The following is a 23,254-nucleotide window of genomic DNA, read 5'->3' as shown; positions in this document are numbered from 1 at the left end:
CACACATAGCCAACAACTCAAAGGGGGATTGGACCAACGATTGCAAAACCATAGCAAGATCCAAGGGAGGGAGGGAGGGGTTCCCTATAAGGAGGCTTTAACCTTAAGGTTCCCTTTAGAAAAACCTTGCACATTCTATGTGAAATTAAAGACTGTTCTTCAAAGCCATTAAGGAAATTAGAAATGGCAGCAAACTGAACTCTGATGGTAGAAGAAGAACCTCCTTGTTCGAAGAGCATAGACAAAAATTGCAAAACTTCTTCAACTGATGCCGAGAAAGGATCAAGCTTATTATCACATGCCCATGAGGAAAATCTTTTCCATTTGCTGAGGTGGTCTCCTTGTGGAAGGTTTATGGGAAGCTAGTGAAATGTTTCGAACTGTGGAAAATAAGTTATTTCACCTGACAATCAATGGAACTGGAACAACCAAGCTGTAAGCTTGAGGTTTTTCAGGCTGGGGTGAACTAGTCCCTGAGGATGGGACAAGAGATCTGGTGCTGGGTCCAGTGTCCATGGACATTGAAGTAGGTAAGGCCAAAGAAATGGGAACCAGACTTGTCAAGGGAAAACTTGGGCAATGAGAATCACTTTGCTCTTTAACCTTATGGCCTTCTTTAAGAAAAGAGGTATTAAAGGAATGGGGAGAGGCACAGAGTAGTCCTGAGGGCCAATAGTGAAGGAGAGCATCTCTTGTGGACTCCTCCCTGAGGGTGGATTAGGGCAAAGTAGCTGCTGCACTTGATGTTCTGGGTGAATGCAAATAGGTTGCAGCAAGGCTGGACCCAGTGATGGAAAATCTCCTTCACCACTCTGGGATTGAGAGACCACTTGTGAGGCAAGAGGATGCATCCACTCAATTTGTCTGCTATCACATGCAAGCTCCCCAGGATATGAGCTGCTACAAGAAAGCAGTTTGAAGAGATCATCTATTGCCACACTCTGAGGGCTTCTTGACTGAGGGGTTAAGACTTGGTTCCACCTTGCTTGTTGATGTACCAGACTACTGACATTTGTTGTCTGACTAAATTGCAATCGCATTGCTATTGTAAGTGCAATGGGCCTAAGCAATGAACACAATAATGGCCATGAGAATTTGGCATTTTTCTGCCACAACAAGAACATTGTTTGAAACCAGTCATACCCTTGCTCTTATCTGCCTTGTTGATTGGGAAAACGATCAACGGCAGAAGCACACACACTACAAAGCCACAAGCACACAGAAAAAAAGAAGAAAGAGAGAAGGGCTACCAACAATGGTAAGTCAAGAACTACCAGAGGTAGGACAGATACCACATGGTAAAGAGGCAGAAAGGGGATAGTACACTCACTCAAAGAAGTGATTAAGATTAAGAGAAAAGGATTTAAGCAAAGCTAGCTGGGTAGGAGAAGAAAACCTTGAGAAAATATAAATACTAAATAAAATGTAATGTACTAGTAGAAGAAATAATACAATTTACACTTAGCTCAAAGAGAGTTCAACTGACATGTCTTTATGAGAACAGCGGCAAGCAAGATCTGAGGTAATTTAGAGAGAGGCAGTCAGAGTAGGGACTTAGCTCAGGAGGTTTTGGTTCATGCAAGATGTTTTAACAGCCGGGCCAGTTCCAAGACTTGGAATCAAGTCCCATACGTCAAGGATAAATGAAGATTGACAACATCAGATCATGTATTCTCCTTTGTTTGTGAAACTTGGAAAGAAAACTCATAGATTAATGGAATGAATTATGTTGCATTCTGACACCATCTTAGGAACACAGGAAGGGTTGGTTCGTAGTGCTACCCTATTTCTATGGAATATTAGATAAGGAGGCTTAGAAGACAAGGTTTGAAGTTCAGAAAGTGTTTCAACAGAGGATATGGCTATCAAAAAGACAGTTTTCCAGGTTAAAAACTTTAGTTCATATTTTTCTGATGGTTCAAAAGGAGATTTGAGTCAAAGCCTGTAATACTAAATGTACATCCCATGGTGGAGTTGGATTTTTAAAAGGTGGTCTCAAAAGAAGGGTACCTTGTATAAAGGTCTTACAAAGTTTTGAGGAAGCTAAGGTGGAATTGTTAAGTCCTATATGAAAATTAAAAATCCCAGCTAAGTTGTGCTTTAATAGTTAGGGAACTAGCCCCTTCATTAAAGACTGTAGCCAGAAACTCAAGAACTTTATGCATTTGGTACTGAAAGAGGGTCACTGTCTTTTTGCTGTACCCAAAAAACAAATGTTTTCCATTTACTTCTGTAAATCTTCCTAGTGGAAGCTTTATGGGAATGTAAAAGTATATGATGGATGGGAGAGGAGACTGAGGTTGTCTGGCTATCAATTGAAGTGGAGAAACCATGCTGTCAGCTTTAGGCCTAAAATGTCCTGGTGAATGATATCTGTCAGTGAGACAGGAGGTCTGGAGTTGGATCCAGAATGCATGGAGGGTAAATTAGACAAGGCCAAAGAAAGAGGAACCAAATCTGATGAGACCAATAAGGAGCAATGAGGATGACCTTGTTCTTCAATTGAGATGCTTTCTGGAGAAATTTGGGGATTAAGTGGCTTGGAGATACGCACAGAGGAGACTGCAGGGCCAATGGTGGAGGAGAGCTTCTCTTAGTGAAATCACCCATGGGGGGGATCAGGGCAAAGAACCTGCTGTACTTGTTATTGAGAGGAGATGCAAAGAGGTCACAGCAGGGTTGGCCCCATTGGCAGAATATCTTTTCTGCAACTCTCATGTTGAAAGACCATTCATAAAGTGACAAAATGGACATGCTCAACTTGTCTGCTATCATGTTTGATTTCCCCAGAATCTGCATTGCTATCAGAAATTGATAGGATGTGAATGTCCACTGCCACACTCTCAGAGCTCCTCCACAAAAGGGGTAGGAACTGGTCCTTCCTTTTTTGTTGATGTACCATACCACTGACATATTGTCCATTTGAATTGCAATAGTCCTGGAAGGGAGAGAGTCTTGAAAAGTCTGCAACACTAGAACTAATGCTCTCATTTCTAGGACATTAATATGCATGTTGGCCTCTTTGGGGGACCATGAGCCTTAGACTGTCTTTCTCCAGAAGTGCACCCCCCACACCCAATATGGGAAGCATTCGTGTTCACTATGGCCCTGGACTGAGGAAGAATGATGGGACAACCTTGTAAAATTTGATTTGAGCGAATTCACCACAATGGGTACTTTTTGCATGCCTGAATTATTCTGATCTGAGTGGACATAGGTTGATGTATATGGACCACTAGTAGGAAACAACAGGTCAGGTGCCATATCAAGATATTTTGGAGCCTTCCACAGGAAACCGGTATAAAAGTTGACTTGAAGCTAGACAGGAAGGAAAGGAACAGGAAACTGTGGAAACTTTGATGCAGTCAATGTTGAGGAGTGATAGGCCAGTGCGTTTCCATATGACAAAACAACAGATGACACATGATGAAACTGAAGAGAATGTGCCACAAGAAGATGTTATAGAACTTTCTATAGAATCCCTGCAGGAAATGGAAAACAAGGGATGTGCCCTCAGTATGGAAGAAAAGGAGTTAAGAGAAGAGTTGCTTGATTTAATAGAGAAAGACAGATATATCAAGATCAATGAGAGAATTAGACTGCAGAAGGTTAATAAAACCCCAAAAGTCAGAAGCTTGATAAAACAAATGAACACAGTAATTAGGACTGTCCATAGAGATCCATGTGATATAACAGAAATAAAAAGAATATATTACTGTGCTGCTAAATTAATAACTGATAAAATTCTACCGCAGGAACATAGGGTAGTGAGGGAAAAGGGGGGGGTGAAAGCAAATACCATCATGGAAATATTGAATAGAGAAAACTATAAATCAGCTAAGACAAGAAGTGTCATTGTTAGAAGATTATAGGAGAGGGAACAGATCGACAAAAATATTAAGAAAAATAGATGTGATAAAAGCAATGCGCAGTATTAGAACAGACCAGGATCTATTATGCACTATTGGAGATAAAATAAAAATTTCAAAACAAGCGGAAAGACTCAGAAGATATAAAGATAACTATAAGGGAAAAGCACAAAATAAGCTATTTACTGATGACCCAAAAAAGTTTTATAGAGAATTGGGAAATAAGGTAAAAGGAATTGATAGACCGCCGAAAAAAAGAGGAAGTAGATACATTTTGGAGAAGTATCTATGAAGTTCTTGTGGAAAAGAACAAATATGCTAAATGGATAGAAGAAGTACAAGAAAGAATAAGAAGTTTAAAGGTACAGGATATGAAATGAGATGAAATAACAGCCAGATAGATTGAAACAAAGTTGAGAAAAGCCTCTAATAGGAAAACCCCAGGCCCAGATGCAGTACTTAATTTTGGCTTAAAGTATTAACTTCTTTACATGAGGATCTAGCCATGAGTAAGAACTATTTATATGCACACCCAGAACAGACATCACACTGGTTAACAACAGGAAAAACAATGCTCTTACTTAAGAGTGAACCTGCAAGCTACCCTAAAAATTATAGACCAATAACTTGTCTTCTGACAACGTATAAACTATACACCGGGACTGATGCCGACAGAGTTTATAGTCATTTAGAAGAAAACTCAATTATGGCAGTAGAACAAAAGGGCAATAAAAGAAAGTCATATAGAACAAAGGATCATTTGTTGTTAAATAAAGTTATAGTGGAGAACTGTAAGAAAGGGAAGAATTTAAGTATGGCATGGATTGACTATAAAAAAATCATTTGATAGTATCCCAAATTCATGGATAAAAGAGTGCTTAAAAATATATAAGGTACATCCTACACTGATTGATTACATTACAGTAACCAAGAAACAGTGGCAGACCACTTTGCAATTAAGCCATGATAGAGGACAGATTATTATCCCAGGGATAAAAATCCAAAGGGGGGTATTTCAGGGTGGCTCCCTGTCACCGTTGCTATTTTGCCTTGCCATTAATCCATTAAGCTGTTTACTTAACAGCTTAGGTCATGGCTATAATTTGGCTTCTAGAAAACAACAAAGTATAATGACTTCTCATCGTCTCTTTGTTGATGATTTAAAATTGTAGAGCTCATTAGATGAGGAATTGAAAGCACAGCTACAGGTTGTCAAAACTTTTCAGATGATATTGGAATGTCATTTGGTCTTGACAAATGTGCAAAAGCAACCTTTAAAAAAGGAAAATTGCAGCACCAGGAAAACATCAGTTTGGGGCAAGAATGTGATATAAAAGAACTTGAGCAAGGGGGGGTGTATAAATACTTGGGAACTGATGAAGGATCAGCAATAAAACATGAACAAATGTGAATAAAGCTTAGTAAGGAGTACTTTATAAGACTTAAATTTATCCTGAAAACAGCATTCAGACCTAGGAACAAGATCTTCTCCTTCTTCTTCTTCTTTCGGCTTTTCCCGGTGAGGGGTCATTAGGGGTCGTCACAGCGGATCACCGCTCATGATTGGCAGTGGAGTTTTACTGTGTCAATTTACCAGCCCGGCGCCCAACCTTCCACAGAAGGCACACACACACACACATGCACTCACATCTAGGGCCAATTTAGAGTGTCCAATCCACCTGCAGCATGTTTTTGGAATGTGGGAGGAAACCGAAGCACCCGGAGGAAACCCACGCAACCACAGGGAGGACATGCAGAATCCGCACAGAAGGCACCCCAGCCGAGGATCGAACCGGAGAACCTCTTGCTGTGAGGTGGCAACACTAACTGCTGCACCACAGTGGCCGCCCTACATCTAGGAACAAGATCCAAGCTATAAATCAATTTACTCTTCCTGTCCTAACTTATAGTTTTGGAGTGACTGACTGGCTCCAAAAAGTGTTGGATATATTGGATATTAAAATAAGAAGGATGATTCATGCTCACCAAATGATTTATAAAAATCAGTGCATACCAATATTATATATTCCACGTTCTGAGGGAGGGATGGGCCTCCTTAAAATTGATTACATGTATAGATCTGCAATTGTGGGACTCCACATGTATCTACTGACCTTGCAAGATCCAAATGTGGTGAAAGTTTTGAAACATGAGGATAATAAATCTAAGATGACATCTCTGCTTAATATAGCAGAAGCATATCGACGTCAAGCAGGAATGGAAATCAAACCAGAAGTGGATAAAAATCAGGCAGCAACTGAATGTGCTAAAAAACAAAAGAAAGAATATAATGTGAAGGATCAGATGAGAGGGCAAGAAATGTGGAAAAAACATAAATATAGTTGCAAGTATAGAAAACTTCTGGAAGAGCCTCATGTTGATCAAGAACGAATGCAGGAATGGTTAAGGAGAGGTGAATTTACATCAAGAAATGAAAGGTTAATATTGGCAGCCCAAGATAGTGGGCTACATACACGTTGGTTTACTAAGTCTACTGACCATGTGGGAGAAACAGAAATATGTAGGTTTTGTGGAACCGAACTGGAAACAGTCACACACCTTATTGCTGGCTGCGACTCTCTTATGGCAGAGGGACTGTGTACTGAAAGGCATAATAAGGTGGCGAGATTGTTACACCGGAGATTGCGCAAACATTATGGTATCGAAGTGGCTGAAAATTACTGGAAACATGAGCAACAGAGAATCATAGAAAGTGATGAAGTTTACATCATATGGGATCACCCAATATCAACAGTCCAAAGGATAGATGCTAGAAAACTGGATATAGTGGTCCAAGAAAAGAAGATAAAAGTAGCATTGATCATTGAAATCGCCACACCAAGTGACTACAGTGTCTTGCATACAGAGAGACACAAAGTCATAAAATGCCTCGATCTGCAGACAGAAATGAGAGCCATGTCGAAGAAAGATACCCAGACAGTTCCAATAGTAGTAGGAGCAACTGGTCTTATGAAAAAGAATTTACAATCATATTTAGATATGATACCAATTCATGTAACACCTTAAGAATTGCAGAAGGAGTCATTACTGGGCACATTGCGGGTGCTGCGAAGAGCACTTTTGGCTAACATCAAAGAGTGAATCAATACTAATTTAATGAACTTTAATCGTACTTTGACTTAGGAATGGAGTCCATTCCCATCATGGTATTAGAAACCCAAAAGACTTGGAGAAATTAAAAGACCACTGAGTTGCTAATGTCCATTAAAGAATTCACATATGGTAGCTTGCTAGCGGAATTAGAACTTAACAGCAGACATTGATCACAAGGCTTGTAGAATCAATCAAGCTGATACAGAAGAATTCTGAACTATCTTTTTGACTTCAAATCAAATATTTTGTATCATTGTCAAGGGAAGAGAGGCTGCACTGATACTGTGTTGAACAAGGCCCCTATAAACTCTAATATCGGAAATGGTTCTAATTGGTATTTGTTGTGGTTGATGGTAATTCCTAGATGAGAGCAAATCTGGAGTACATAGTCTTGTGGTTTTGCAAAAAGATGTCTGGCTGGAGCAGTCATGAGGCAGTCATCAAAGTACAGAATCACCAGGAATCCCTACAGTCTTAAGTGAGCTGCTACTAATGGTATGCATTTGGTGAAATCCTGAGTGTTGTGGTGAGGCCAAAGGGCAGTATTCTAAATGGTAATGACTGGCTCCCAGCTGGAAGTGTAGGTATCTCCTGAATTGTCTGTTCATTTTTATGTGATAATACACATCCTGAAGACCTATTGAGGGCATCCAGTCATCCTTGTGCAGGAAAAGCAAAATGGACTGAACTGTGACCATCTGGAACTCTGTATATGGAACCAATTTTCCAGATTGCTGTAATCCAAAATTGGCTTCCAGTCCCATTTTCTTTGGTACTAAAAGCAATCTTGACTAAGTTCTAGACTCTGTCTGGTCTAGGGGGACCTTTTGGATGACTCTTTTTTTTTTTCTTGCAGCTTTTTTATTTCTAGAACTGCTGCTTCCTCTGACTGGGTAGAACATAGGTAATTTTGTGTAATGTTGAAGGAGGGTGTAGGGAAAAATGAATTACATAACCTCTGGAAATAATCATCTGCACCCATGCATCTCTTGTAATGTCTAGCCAGGTTCTCTGGTTCAGGGAAAGATGACCCCCAACTGTCTCTCAGGTCTCCTTTCAGGATCGCTTATAGGGTCTGCCAGAGAAGGAATCTCTAGACCCCTAGTTCAGTAGACCTCCTCTGCTGCATGGACAACATATTCCTTTAGTTCCCTCATGGGCAGAGAGGGGAACTTTATCTCCACGTGGATCTTGGAAAACACCCTTGGACTTTCTGAACCACATTTTTTGACCACCTCATTGATTCCTAGAGAAACTCCTTTACTTTAGGGATAAACAAAGGACTTCCATCAAAGGGTGCATTAATGAAAGAGGACTTGAAGGGCATTGCAAAATCACACAGGTGCATCCAGGCATGTCTCCTAATGGAAATGCCTGAACCCACCTCCCTTGAGGTACCTTCAGCTGCATATGAAATGAGCCTCATTGAGGAATCTGTGATCAGCTGTAAGGTCACCAACTGTGATGCAATAGAGCTCTGTGCCTTGAAAGTATCTTTCCAGAGAGGGATTGGGAGAGTTCTTTAATCAAATCTGTAATCTAGTGAAGTGTGCCAAATAATTCAGTGACCTGACTGCAAAGGCCGCTGAAGCATATACACAATTCCCAAATTTGTCCAGTGCCCTGGACTCCCCATTAGGCAGACAGGCAAATGAACTCTGTTCCACAAGTCCAGTCTTTGTGGCTGTTGCTATGACTATGGTATCTTCTGGTACTTGTGCCAAACTCTCTTCCTTTTGGTGATGCCAGGAACCTCTCTAGTCTCTTGGGAATCAGCTCAACAGAGTTTGGTTCTTTCCACACCCACCTAGAGATCAAATGAATGAGCTCATTGGCAGGTGGAGTCACCCAGAATGTAAATGGGCCAGACCTAAAGGCTCCATGAATACTGATTCCTCTTGGGAAGGGTTACTGGTAGACCAACCACCCCTTTGCTTGAGGATTTCCAGGATGTCTCCAAAAGAAACGTCATCAGTTAGTGATTTTGGGGACCCTTCCCACTCATCAAAATCGGCATCTTAAGTGCCTCTTCTTTCACTTTCTCTTCTCTTCCTAGGGACTTCTTCAGTGGAATGTGTGACAAAGGGAAATACTGCCAGCCCAGCTATCTGGAATTTTGTAAATAATTATATGTCATTCGAGGATATTGATATGATTTATATAGACGTGTGAGAGAAGGAGATACTGCCAGTCCCGCTATCTGGGATTTTGTAAGTGGTTATGTGTCATTTGTGAATGCCAACGTGCTTCATGTAAGATGCTTGTGTTACAACTGCTTTAAAACTGTATGTTATGTACTGAGCTAAAATGTAATCAGAGCATGCCCTTCTGGCTTAGAACAGAAATGTATATAAACTATTGTAATTGTGTAAATGTATGTGTTTTAACAGTGGGAACTAGAACATAGAGGGTTAACATGTAAAACTTCAAGAAATTAGTTGAAATTAAATTGTTTTATGGTTGTGCTATAAAAGTCAGTAATGCAGCAAGGAGACAGGATGTCTAAAACTAGGGTGCCTTCTGCATTGTTTGATAAGTGTTTATTGTTTTATGTGTTCCAGCAGTTGCAAAGATCTGACAGATATATATTTTTCACAGGGAGATGCTAAAATGCTGATAGTTTCTGACAATGGGAGTTTAGCTTGGGAACTAACATCAGGTGACAAAAAGTGATGTCATCGAAGCTAACCCAGTAGTAATATCTGATATTAATTTAAGAACTCTCTGAGAGAGAGAGGGGAAGAGAGAGAGAGAGAGAACATTTTATATCTGTCTTTTGACCTGACAACATCAGCTAGAAGACTCATTCACCACCTTTGCTTGCTATAAGTAAGTTTCTAGCACATAGTAACTCTTTTAGATTCAGATAGGAATATAGTGAAGTACAGCTTAGATGTTTTCTTTATTTATTTGAGATTGTCCTGCAACTTTGTTTTAAAAATTTCCTATGATTTTGAATTCTGAAGTTACTGTGATGATTTATTGAGTATTGTTTTGTTCTCTTATTATTTACTATTAAATATATTTAAACCTTTCATTGTGGCTGGTCTGTTTAGAGATATTCAAGCTGTTGGAGTACTTACATATCTATTTGGTGACACTGTACAGGCCACTTCCAATAGCCTGGCGCTTGGTCAAACTACCATTTGGATTTATAGTAACATTACATAGTAGGATTAGACACCCTTTGCTAAGGCCTTTAAACTATCTGATAAGGAGTGATTGGTGGCAGGCGAAATTATCTCATAGTCTGGGCAGAAGGGGGCATAGCTAATAAATCTGTGCCACCCTTTCCCGGGTGTGTGTGCGCGTATAAATCAAACCCCTAAGTGTGTGTGTGTATGTGTGTGTGTGTGTGTGTGTGTGTGTGTGTGTGTGTGTGTGTGTCAGCTACTTGGGCAGGGACATGAAGCACTGGTTGGACAGAGAGGGTGCTGGAGGTCTTGGCTTGGTCACTCAACTGAGATCTCAACTCTGTAGGTGTGCCGGTGGGCAGTCTCATTGGGGATCTTGTGGAAAAGGGAGAAACCAGCCCCAGACTGACTGTAGTCTCTGTGTCCCCTTAAGGGAAACTGCACTTTAACGTGTGTGTACTTGTCATCCTCCCAGTGTGCACATCTCCCACTGTTGCCAGTGGTGAGGATTGAGGCTCCCTGATTACTGGTCTAGTACAGGGGCATCACAGGATGTTCCAGAGAAGTATCGGAAGAAATAAGTATACCCTGCTGGGTAGCCTGGAAACTGTCTGACTGTCCCTGTGCAGTAGTGTGATGAGGCTCAAGGCACAAAGATATATAGGATCCAGAGGGCAGATCCTAGGGGTTTGAAACCATCCATCCTGCAGAAGCAGAGAACACTCTCTCCACCACCTCAAAGACAGAGTACTCCAGGAAGAAGGAGACAGAAGACTACGAGAAGACATGTTTCTGGACCATTGACTCCCTCTGACCAGAAAGCAGTCCACCCAAGCCAAATGTTAGAGCTGAGTTGTCCAATACCAAGTCTCAGAGGGACAGAGATGGCTCTGACAAAGCCTTGGATGTGACATTGACACTACAGCTCACAGTCATCCAGCTCCTACATGCTTGGATCCAGTGCACTCAAAAAATGTATTGGAGCCGAAAATATGACAATCTTCATATCTGACACAGACAGTCCCAGAAAACTGAGATCCAAGTGCTCCAGAACCACAAGCTGGATTGGAGAAGGAGCTGAGATGGGCCGTTAGGCACTAGTCAAGGTCTCTGGACCTAAAAGCGTAAGAGCTAGGAGTATTCCCTTCTGAATCTGTGCATTGAGAAACTTCCTCATCATCCTATCTATGTTAGCTTCTGTCTTGAAAGAACAAGAGGATGAGGCCACTGAAAGGGACAGGAATGTTGTGTCTCTCCAAAAAATGGAGATGGCAGTTGGGAAGGAATTGGGTCCAAAGAGGATGCATACCTAGTCCGAAGTAAGGTTTTGGATCAGAGGATATCAGATCCAATGAAGCAGATTGGACATCTGGTGCTGACAGATCCAAAGATTTAATTTTCGGATCTGACCTTTTTGAAACTTTGTGAAGAGGTTCTGTAGTCATATCAGAGGACGGAGTGGAGGATCAAGAAGGGTCTGATGGCCTTTTCCCGGGCTCTTTTCTGTCAGGGTTGGAGGGTTGAGTTCCAGATCATGACTCCGAGAAGGTTGTAAGGAGAAGAATGAGTTTGTTCTTGTGGTCTACCAAAGCATGGGGATTAAAAGCTTTGCAGATCTCACAGTTTACTCTTAAGTGAGTAGGGCCCAAGCAATACATGCACAAGTCATGTGCATCAGATTGTGTAATCTTGTGCCTACAATGTATACATTTCTTAAAGTGTGAAAGCTTTCAGGCTATCTTAATGAAATACCTAATGTTAAGATTAAAAAATAAACTTTTCTTAAAAGAAAGAAATGAAAGAAAGAAAGGGGAGAAGAAATTAGCAACAACACATCCATACACAAAGGTAGCAAACAAAATCTGAGATATGGTAGGAGACTAGAGCATTATGGGTAAGGGAGGAGCTTGAGAGTTTCCAGTATCCACGAGCTGTATAAAGCAGCTGAGTCAGGTCCAAGGTCAGATATGTACCCAACTGTTGACGAATGAATGAAAATTGACAATGTCAGATCAAAGGGTTATAGCTATAGACAACCATTTAGAAATAGTCTGACACAGGTTGTCCTTTCTTCTTACCATCAGAAGAAATGAACAGTTGATTTGAAGACTGAAAAGTTCTGTCAATATAGTACCCAAGTTGTCTGCAGACATCCAAATTATGGATTATCCTTTCTCCTGCATGTTTAGGTTCAGGAACAAAAACAGAGAGATGGATAGATTAGCTTAAATTAAACTCTGGTACCACTTTTGTCTTAAAAAACAAAAATAATTAGTTCTCAAAGAAACCCTGTCTCACTGAAAAATGAGATATGGTTGATTCATCATAAGAGCTGGCAACTCAGATACAATTCTTGCAGACATCATAGCAATCAGTAAAACTGTTTTCTATGTTAACAACCTCATGTCAGCTAAGTTAGCTGGTTCAGATGGAGCACGGATTAGCTTCTCTCACACAAAATTAAGTTCTCAAGGATGGGCTACCAGTTTTCTTGGAAGTCTCTTATACAAGACCCCTTTCAAAAACATTTTAACATGAAAATGTGTTGAAAGGGGAGGATCCATGGGCAGAAATGCCCAATAAATGAACCTTGATGGGGGAAGTAAGAAAGGACATAGGATAGTAACTTACACAAATATTTTAAAACCAGAGAACAACTAGCATTGAATGGGTCCTGGTTATGTTGTTAGCACCAAGTAGAAAATCTGTTCCATTTGATAATATATGATTTTCTAATAGCAGGCATTCTTGTGTCCACTAGTACACCCTGCATATCCTTAGTACATAGGTGCCTAAATGGAATTAAGACCCTATCATCCATGCAGTCAGCTGAAGTTGATTTAGGTTGTGATGTGTCAAATGCCCCTGATCTTGTGTGAGTAGATATTGTCTGTGAGGAAGCTTGTGGTAATTGCCATGGGTCATTTCCAAAAGAAGGGAGAAAAGCTGCTTGAGCCATAAGGAGTCACTATAATGATCTTCGGGGATGCCTTCTGAATCTTCAGAAGTACCCTAGATATCAGTGTAAAGGGTAGAAAAGCTTATAGGAACATTCCTGTTCAAGGAAAAGAAAAGGCATCTGTCTTCCAGGGCTTTTTGCACAGAGTCCTGGAGCAGAATCTTGACAGCTGATTATTCAGAGAGGAGGCAAAGAGGTCTACTTGAGAAACTCCCCACAGAAGGATCAAATCTTAGAAGACCCTTAATCTCGTTTCAGTTCTTGAGGGTCTACCCTTGTCTTGCTCAGCTTGACTGCAACACAGTTTTGCTCTGACAAAATGCAGAATGTCAGCAGAGTAAGATTCCACAGAGAAGTTACATCCCAAGCTAACATGGCTAGTCTGCAAAGGGGGTGCCACCTGCTGCTTCCTTGTTTGTTGATGTACCACTTGACTGTGATATTGTTTGTAACAACTAGAAGAGTTAATGGGGGCCAAAGATGATTCAGAGAGTTGAATGTCTTGATCAGGACAAGCAAATCTATTATATTTATGTACTGGTGTCTGTCCTTGGTGTCCCGCACACCTTGCACTTTTATCCTTCCTGGAACAGCTCCCCAAACAAAGTCTGAAGCATATGTGGCGACTGACTGCTTTGAAACAGGGAGAGTGAAGGGGAGACCTGGATTTCAGGATATTTGCTGTCTCCACCAAATGATTTCTCTTCTGACAAACTCACACACTGGGATTTGAAAAGACAAGGGATGCTAGTCCTGTGATCAGACTTCAGATACCATTGTATCTTTCTTATGTGGAGCCTTTTTAGGGATATCATAAGAATTATACATGCCATGAGACCCAATATCCTGAGGTACTCCATCAAATTGACAAAAATCTGAGTGGAAAACCTTGGAAACAGACCTAGAGACAGATCTAGTTTTTCCTGTAGAAGAAAAGCTGTTTGAACTGAGGTATCTAGCTGACACCCCAGTAACAAAATCTTGTATGAAGGAGTCAAAAAAGACTATTGAATGTTCTCTTGGAATCCCAACTTGTGTAAGAGATCTCTCATCCAAGTCAGAAATTCCTGCCACTTCTGCAAAGATAAAACAGTCATCTAAATATGGAAAATGTGGATACCCTTCAGCCTGTAATGAAATATAACTGGAGCTAGACACTTTTTGAACACTCTTGGTGCAGGGGACAGTCCAAAGGGTAAGGGAGAGAACTGATAATGTGATCTAGACAAACAGACCCTTAAAAAATCTGAAATCAGGATAAATATGAATGTGATAAGTATCTTTTAATCTAGAGTAACCACCAAACTTGAAATAGGAAGAAGAGGTAACAGGTTGTGAAGTGACAGCATTTTCAGTTTGGAAATATCACAAACAGTATTAGGAAAGAGTGATCCAGAACTGGTCTCTAAGCATTTTCTTTCCATGCGCTAAAAACATTCTTGAATAAAAACCTTTTCCCACCTGGGAAGGAGAACTGATTATATCACTCCCTGAGACAGTATGTGATGAAGGACACTTGGGAATAAAAGAGTCTGGATCAGTGAATGAGGGATTTCCCCCTGGAAAGGAAGAATTTCATCTCACTGCTATCTGTAACCTTAACGAATGATCTTCAGAACCCAATTGTCTGAAACTATCTTTGTCAAACTCAAAAGTGGAGATTAAGACTTTCTGGATGGGAAAAGGGACTGACAAGGTGTGTGTCTGTGTGATTGTTGGGGGGGGGGGGGCAAGGTTTTGCACAGTTCCTGATTTCTTTTTAAAACCCCTTGTTATTTCTTCTTAAATGTCTGTTTACCTGCATTTTGTTGTGACTGTTTATTTTGCTTTTTTGCCAAAACTGGATGAGGGGGTTATAGAATCCCTCAGAAATTTTGGAAAAGGAGTGCTGGAAAATGCTAGAGATTCCATGTATCAACTTACCCTCTTATCACACTTTTTGATCACCTCTGCAGTAGTGGGGCCAAAAACTAAATCTCTTTCCAAACAAAAATTTAAAATTTCATTTTAACATCATCTGGGAGGTTTTGAGAATGCAACCAGAAACACCTACTCAACACAGAACCAGTGGCCATAGCCCAGTGAATAAATATCAAATTAATCATGTACACATTGTAAGCAATGAGTAGTGACTTTGACAATCAAAGAAACTAAATCATTTAAAGTAGATATTTCCTAATAAGAAGAAATTGCAGACAAAACATTCCTAATAGTTTCACAATTAGCCAGAACAAACCTTAACATAGTAGCCTGACAATTCAAAATTCTGAAAATCAGAGAACAAGATGGCTGCTATCCTGTAGACACTGTGGCTCCTTGGCTCTGACGAAATATTAAAGCATTGCATCTTGTTTGATATAGAGATGGATTACCTAATGTGAATATGCCCACCAAGCTATTATTAACATTGATAATTTGATGCTCTTTTATTCAAAAAACAGTTTAGTACTTCAAAAAATTTAGATTTGACCGGATTGACTAGGTTCTGACTGTTTAGCCATAGCCACGAGGGTGTAACCATTCAGGCCTAGGATGTTTAACGAGGATACTGGTATGGAAACCCAAACAACCAAAGCAAAATTCTCATTAGTGGCCTCTCCAGAAAAGGAAACTAATACAAAAAGACCTAAGACTGCTAAACAACAAGATTTATCCAAAACAAGTAATAAAATAAAATCAGACCAACCAGCAAACCTTGCAGACTTGAAACTAGCTTTACAACCTATACAACAAGCCTTACAAGATTTTTTTGCCCATGTCCAATCCTTATGTGAGTCATTTAAACAAATCCTAACTAGAATGGAGAAGCTGGAGGCAAATGTTTTCACTAATGAATCCAAAATCGAGCAACTACAGAAAGAATCAGCTCTCAACATCAAAACTATCCAAGATCTGCAATCAAAAATAACTGACCTGGAAGCAAGATAAAGATGTAACAATATTATCATTCATATATTCCTGAAAAATACGTTTACCCTAGTCTCCTGGAAATGATCAAACATATCTTGAATGTCCTTCTAGATGATCCAGATGGGGCCAAGAAAAATTCAATTAACAAAGCTCATCAAGCTCTCCGGGTCACCAAAACCATGGACAAACTGCAACAGGTTTATGTTAAGATCTTAAAATACCAAGATGTTGTAAAAATCCTGTCTGCAGCTAAAAAGAAAAACCCTCTTACTTGGAAAAGCTGTAAAATCTCCTTCTCACAGGACCCCCCAATACAAAAAAAAAGCTCAACAATCTCTTTCCCCTTTTTGCTCGTCCTTGATTCAAAAAAATACACTTCCAAATGATATACCCTAATAATCAAATTTTCCAACACAATGAAGTTAAATATTCTGCTTTGACAGTTAAAGAGGCCAAATCCTGCCTTCCTATTTATTGCCTTTTAAAGAATTACCTTCAATTGTAGCTGCTGACTGCTGAGGAGTTACAGATCCTGTGTATGTGTCTGGACTCATCTCTTTGTTTCTCTTGACTCCTGGTTGGTTTGTTTTGATGCCAGTGTTGTCTGCATTTTTGTGCCTCTCCTGAATGGCTTGAGATGCAAGAAACCTTGGGGGTCCCAAGGTTTTTGAAGTGTGTGTTTATACCCAGTCTCCAGGCACTCTAAAGTTGTATCTCTTTCACCTCCCCGTGGCACTAAGTTCCTTCTAAATCTGTTTCCTGATTCAACCCTGACTGCTGTCTTAAAGCTGCAGGGCTACAGTTTTAATACTTAGTAATGCATGACCATCAATATCGTCATCAAGATCGGTGAAATTTGAAGAGGAAATAAGGAATAAGGAAAAGATTCTTTGAAGACAAGACGACAAGGGGATTCAGCTGTGCTGTAAGGCTCCATCTGTTTTGTTCAATCCAAGAATAATTATATTTACACCTAGTAAGTCGTATAATGTGAAAATAGAAAATATAGTGTTCTAAAAGCTTGTCGCTCACAGTTTTTAACTTCAGCAGTTATACAGAGTTGAAGTTCCCATTCTTTACTTAGGTCGTTAATAGGAAGGGGTTTAATTCAGGTTTCTTTCTACATGATTTGAATCTCCAGCTAGTGATTTTTCTAATGAGCCTGTGTCATGCATGATACTGACATTCACGGCTATTTTTTTTTTTTGTATACGTAAGTAAACTAATTAGCTCAAAACTTTTCACATGATTTTGCTTCTCTTGCAGTCTAAAAAACTGCTGGCTTCCTGTACCCTCCAAGTTGCCTTTGTTGTGTTACTGATCTACAGATGATTTTATTGATCCCAGGACCTTTTATCCTGGGTAAGGCTGTGTCATAACAGTCTTTACACAAGTTAATGTGCAGTAGGGGAATAAACATAATCTGTACTCAGATGAAAAGTGGCAGATGATGTGAAGGTGTTATAAAAATGTTGCTCATTGAGTTTAACATAAAATACTGGATCATCTATGGAATACAAAGTTACTTCAGTTTTTTCCTTGGAAGAATGACTCGTTTCTTCACAGCTGATATATAGTAGTTTCATTTTTCTCTTTATTAGTATGATCAATGACACCTCCTGCATTTTTTGTTGTTTGTTGACAAATGCAAATGTGCATAGCTCAGTTTATTAACATCTGACTCATGTTTTTCTAAGGTCTGCACCTTAATCAACATTTATGTGAAGCTTAATTTTTTGTACAGACCTAACTCTAACTATTCTAGTTTTGATGCATACCATTAAGAGTAGGTATTAAATTAGTGTCTGTACTTTCTTCACCTGTATCTCATGACAAGAAGTCCTAAGGATTATACTTTTAGAAAACTAATAATTCTTAAGATCTTTACCTTAATTGTTTAACCTCAAAAGATTTCCTGTGTTATGAACTGAATGTTAACTCCAAATGTGGTCTTACTTTAATTATCTAGATCTTTAGAGAATGTCTTCTTTTATGTATGGTATGCAAGCTACTAAGCGGAGAAACTAACTTCTTATGTCTCTAATTATTGCATAATCATTTAGAAAGTTGAAGCTCTTGAGGTTTGATTCTGATAGTGTAACATTAGTACTTAGGGTAAAAGCACAAGCCAAACCAAAAACTCCTTACTGCAGCAAAAGGAAGGTCCCAGCAGCCAAGCAGAAGCCCACAAAAAGCCAAGGCGTAGTTAGTAGCTAAGTCCACAATATGAACACTTATTTATTTAAAAACAGCAAACAGCAAAAATAACGTAAAGCACTTTTCGTCTCATTGGTAGTGAGACTTCCTCAGACAAAGTTTCAAGTGTAAAGCAACTCTTTAAATACCCTACCCAATGTCTAATTAACACTCCTTCAATTAATTCATTGAATTAATACCAACCATTTCAATGTGATAGCTTTGCAATTCAGTGTCAAACAGTACTGCAATCCTGTTTACATTCACATTTCAAAATGTAATGCTTCAGTCAATAATCTCAACATTCCGGACTTTACTACAAGTGCTTTAAACCTAAGGTTCTAACAAACCTTCACTAAAACATTAAATCCATATTCAATTTAGTATAATTTCAAACCTTTACGGCTAGCTGGAAACATAACTAGTTAAATGCAGTCCGTTACAACTGATACATTCGCAGACTGAAATAAAACAGTTGATGTTACCTGTCTGTCCATACTCGGGTAGTAACCCACATTCTTTTGATAATTACAATATCCAAATTGGAAAAATATTTTTTGTCCTTTAGTCATAAAAAGTAGTTGAACTGTTTCTATCATTGTTGACTAATTGTTACAATTCACCTCCACCTTGTCAGTTATGAGTATGCGTAACAGCACTACATAGTGGAGTCTGAATTTAAAGCATCAGTACTGTACTTAATAAGCTCCACTGTAACCTATACCACACGAACACCCAAAGCCTGGATAGCGGCATGGTCAATTAAACCCATAGCAGTAGGGTGTTCTAAAGTGTTTCACACTTTAAAATAAAATCCTATGCCAATGTTAAAAACTCTTAAACTTCCAAATATATTAAAAATGTTATAAATGTACATAAAAACCCCTTCAACTACACATAAACACGTGACTGCGCATAAGTAAATATGTCCTACAGACGTTAAAAATTAACAGTTTCAATTTAACCATAGTGATATAGAAAATGTTCAAAAATGTCAAGAAATAATATAAATATGCTTGCTGAATAAATGTATTGGACCTAGTCCACTATCCCTAAGAAAGGTGTCCCCTCAGCTATTGATCTCCGTCACCTTGCTAGACTTTTCAGTTTTAATATACATTTGACTGAATAATATTCATTCAGTCCTGGGTAATGGCAGGCTCTCGTCCATATTTGCCACATTAATTCTAATTTTTCCAACATCAAAGAACTAGGACCTCCTCTCATCTCATCCGCCTTAATTGAGTCTATAGCTCTAAATTTAAATTAATGTGTAGAACAGTCTAGGGTATGTTTAGCAGTTGTGCTGCCCTGTTTCAAGGTTCGGGTGCTGTAAAGATGTTCATACACCCTTTCCTTAAATTTCCAGTCTGTTTTCCCTATGTAGAAAACATGGCAATTCTTGCAGCATGCCAAATAAACTACACCTTTTGTATTACAATCAAATCTCTGTGGGGTCATATAATTCACCCCTCTGATGTTGAATCTTTCCCCTATGTCCATTTATGGACAATATGTGCATCTACCACATTTGGTCATACCTACTTTTACTATCCTTTGCCTATTTTCTTTCTTTTTTGGTAATAAACACTTAAGGTTGTTGCCCCATCTAAACACTACTTTAGGGGGGTCTTTCAGTTTACAGGTCAATACAGCATCTGTTCTAATAATCTCCCAGTTTTTGTAGATGATCTCTCTGATGTTATAACCTTCCAAGCTAAACTTCGTGATTAGGTTGACCCCAACCAAAGAAGCTTTTTCTGTGATTTATCAGTAATTTTGGAGTCTTGTTGACCTAATTCCTGTATGTCAAACAGAATGGGTTGGTAAAGGCCTCTTGATCTTTCCTTTTTACCTTCTCGGTTAGTTCCTTGATCAGTTGGGTGGGATATCCTCTTTTGGAGAACATGTTTCCTAACCTATCACATTCTTGTGAAAAATCATCTTCCCTAGTCACCATGCGGGCAGCCCTGACTAATTGTCCTTTTACTGCAGACCTTCTTTGGACCAAAGGGTGGCAGCTAGTAAAATGAAGGAAGGCATTGGAATATTTGTCTTTTCTATAGATGTTTGCAAAATAGCTGTTTTTATGCAAGTCCTTACTCAATAAGACATCCAAATAGGCAATGTTAGTTTCATTATATGTGAAAGTAAATTTTAAAAATGAAGTTGTATTATTAAAGTAGGACACTCAATTTTCCGTCTCTTTCACTTTTCCATCTATCAGTATAAAAATGTTGTCCAGGTACCTAGTATAAAATTGGATTTTATTTATAATATTAGGTACCTTGAACACAAATTCCCTCTCTCAATATGTCATGATCAAATTAGCAAAGCTAGCCCTGCATGGTGACCTCATGGCTATGCCTGTTGTTTGGGCATAGAATTTTCTAACAAATGTAATGTAGCTGTTTGATAAAACCAGTTCTACCATTCCTGCCAAGAGACTAATTTCATCATTAGATGCTCATAGCTCATGTAGTAGCAATCTAAGCCATTCAATCCCTTCCACATGTGGGATAGACATGTAAAGATCCTTCACGTCAATTGTCAAGAAGTTCAGGTTATGTCTGAACTTCAACTTTGGGATGTTAGCTAAAAATGACCTGGAATCTTTACAGACCTGTGGCTGTGACGTTACATATTTTTTCAACTGAAAGTCTATGTATTTTGCACAAGCATATGTTATACTTCCCCTAGCATCCATTAAAGGTCTCATTGGGAGATCATTAATGCATTTATGGATTTTTGGGGATCCCAAATAGGATCAGAATTCTGGGGGCTGGCATGCTAATACAATTATAAAAGTCTACATCAATGCTGGCCTCTATAAACAGTTCTTCTATTAGTGACCGAATCCTCCCATAGGCCATGTTCAGTTTGTTATGTGACACTTCTCTATAGGCGTCTGTTCGTATAATTTTCTCCATTCTTGATTGATAATCATTGTTATTCATTATAACTAGCCATCCACCCTTGTCCAGCTGCATCATCCTCACTTGTGCTTCCTGTAAAAACTAAGTGCCTGCCATTCCAGTGAGACGAAAGGCGCTTTACATTATTTTTGCTGTTTCCTGTTTTTAAATAAAGAAGTGTTTGTATTGTGGATTTAGCTACTAACTATGCCTTGGCTTTTTGTGGGCTTGTGCTTGGCTGCTGGGACCTTCCTTTTGCTGCAGTAAGGAGTTTTTGGTTTGGATTGTGCTTTTACCCTGTTTGTTTTTGTCCAGTATGGAGGGTTCTCTGAGCAGCATACGCAATGGATCACCAAACCAAGTGGATGCACTAGCGAATTTAACAGCACTGGTGTGACAATTATCTAAACAGGTGGAAACGCTTGCCCTTAGATTAGACTTTATGTCTGGGGGCCTATATCCTACCCTAACATCTACGAGACAAGAAACGCAAACACTCCACCCCCCGGACTCTCCAACTAATGCATTGATGAACTTAAGTACATATGGGAGTCCAGATAACACAGAGGGGGTTAGAGTCAACCAAGGAACCACAGCAGAAACACGGGATCAACCCTTGGGGCTTATGGGAGCTTCGGTCTGAGATCTGGATGGCTGGCTTCAAGAAGTACCTTTATTACAACCAGCTTTGACCAGTGGCCACATGGAAGCTTCGGCTGGAGGGTCTCTGGCTAATGGAGTGAATATAGGAGAGAATCTAAGACTTTTGGACAACAAAATGGTGAAATACAAAAAAAGCCAGTTAGAAATAGCATACTTTAAAGAATGTATCGGAGAGGGGATTGTCCCTAAAGGACTAAGATCATGGCAATACCCAATTGGACTAGTTGATGGGTCACCATTTCACAAAGATTTGATTAAACTTTTTAATAGACATGGAACTGAACTCCTGGAGGTTATGATAAAACACTACCAACTGGCAGATGACTCATAATTAAAGGAAATTGTCTCTCTGGATGAGAGCATAAAAAAGACATAGATTTTATGCGATACAAATATGACTATGAGAGGTGTTTTGTCAGTATTGATCAATATATGGACAAAGTAAAAGCAACTAAAATGAAGAAATTAAAGAGAAACAGGGAGGCATATAATTTAGGGGTGGCTTACCCAAAACCTCCAATGTCTCAAAATACAGCAGGGGTAAGGCAACCAGAAGATGAACAGGGGCCACAGAGAAGGACCGAACACCCTCAACTGCAACCAGAAGGGCAACATAGTAATCAGGAGGACAAAAAGGCATCTGAAAATAAATACAGGGGTAATAACAACTACCAAGATGCGAATAATCATGGTAATGCAAATTTTCGAAGGCAAGCCTCAGGTTACAACCTGAGGCAGGGTCTCCCCAAGTGACCTACTACCCAGTACGGAGGCAACAACAGTATCCCAAACAACGGAATCACCTTTCCTGAATTGTGAGGTGACGATGACTTCTCAAGGTGACTTTAAAATTTTCAATTTCTCATGCTTAACCGTAGATTCAGTACTGGCAGACCTTCTTGCTAAAGGCCAGACATTTGTTCCTACGTCTAAAGCCAACATTGTTGATTCAGTTATGGACTTGAGGTTATTTATCAGGAAACTGAATTTTAAAATTTTGTTTGGCCAAGAGAAAAATGTAAATAACCCATTCTATATAACTATCACATTTTGTCCACAAATTCACCTTACTTTGTTACTGTATGAACAAATGTGTGAATTAGACCTGTATAATTTATTTGATATTCAAAGAAGAGGTACAGACAGGCACAATAATACAACAAAAGTGGAATGGCAGGCACTTAGATTTTTACAGGAAGCACAAGTTAGGGTGATGCAGCTGGACAAGGGTGGAGGGCTAGTTATAATTAATAACAATGATTATCAATCAAGAATGGAGAAAATTATACGAACAGACGCCAATAGAGAAGTGTCACATAACGAACTGAACATGGCCACTAATAGAAGAACTGTTTATAGAGGCCAGAATTGATGTAGACATTTATAATTATATTAGCATGCCAGCCCCCAGAATTCCAATCCTATTTGGGATCCCCAAAATCCATAAATGCATTAATGATCCCCCAATGAGACCTTTAGTGGATGCTAGGGGAA

The 23,254-nt window shown here is 39.4% G+C and overlaps 1 protein-coding gene across 1 annotated transcript in view; it reads right to left on the bottom strand.

Annotated features, from left to right (window-relative positions):
- LOC122796810 (ATP-dependent translocase ABCB1-like) overlaps positions 1-21,112 on the bottom strand; it is a 1,504,949-nt gene extending 1,483,837 nt beyond the window's left edge. Inside the window, exon 1 of the mRNA XM_044065546.1 lies at positions 20,996-21,112. Within this exon, the coding sequence (XP_043921481.1) occupies positions 20,996-21,112 (117 nt within the window). The remainder of the gene's footprint in view (positions 1-20,995) is intronic.
- Between the last annotated feature and the right edge of the window lie 2,142 nt (positions 21,113-23,254).

Source organism: Protopterus annectens, chromosome 3.part0 (assembly GCF_019279795.1).
Source record: "Protopterus annectens isolate FY-2018-M chromosome 3.part0, PAN1.0, whole genome shotgun sequence".
NCBI classification, from domain to species: domain Eukaryota; kingdom Metazoa; phylum Chordata; order Ceratodontiformes; family Protopteridae; genus Protopterus; species Protopterus annectens.
Note: the sequence above shows the minus strand (reverse complement) of the source record. Positions and strands in the feature narration are given on the sequence as shown.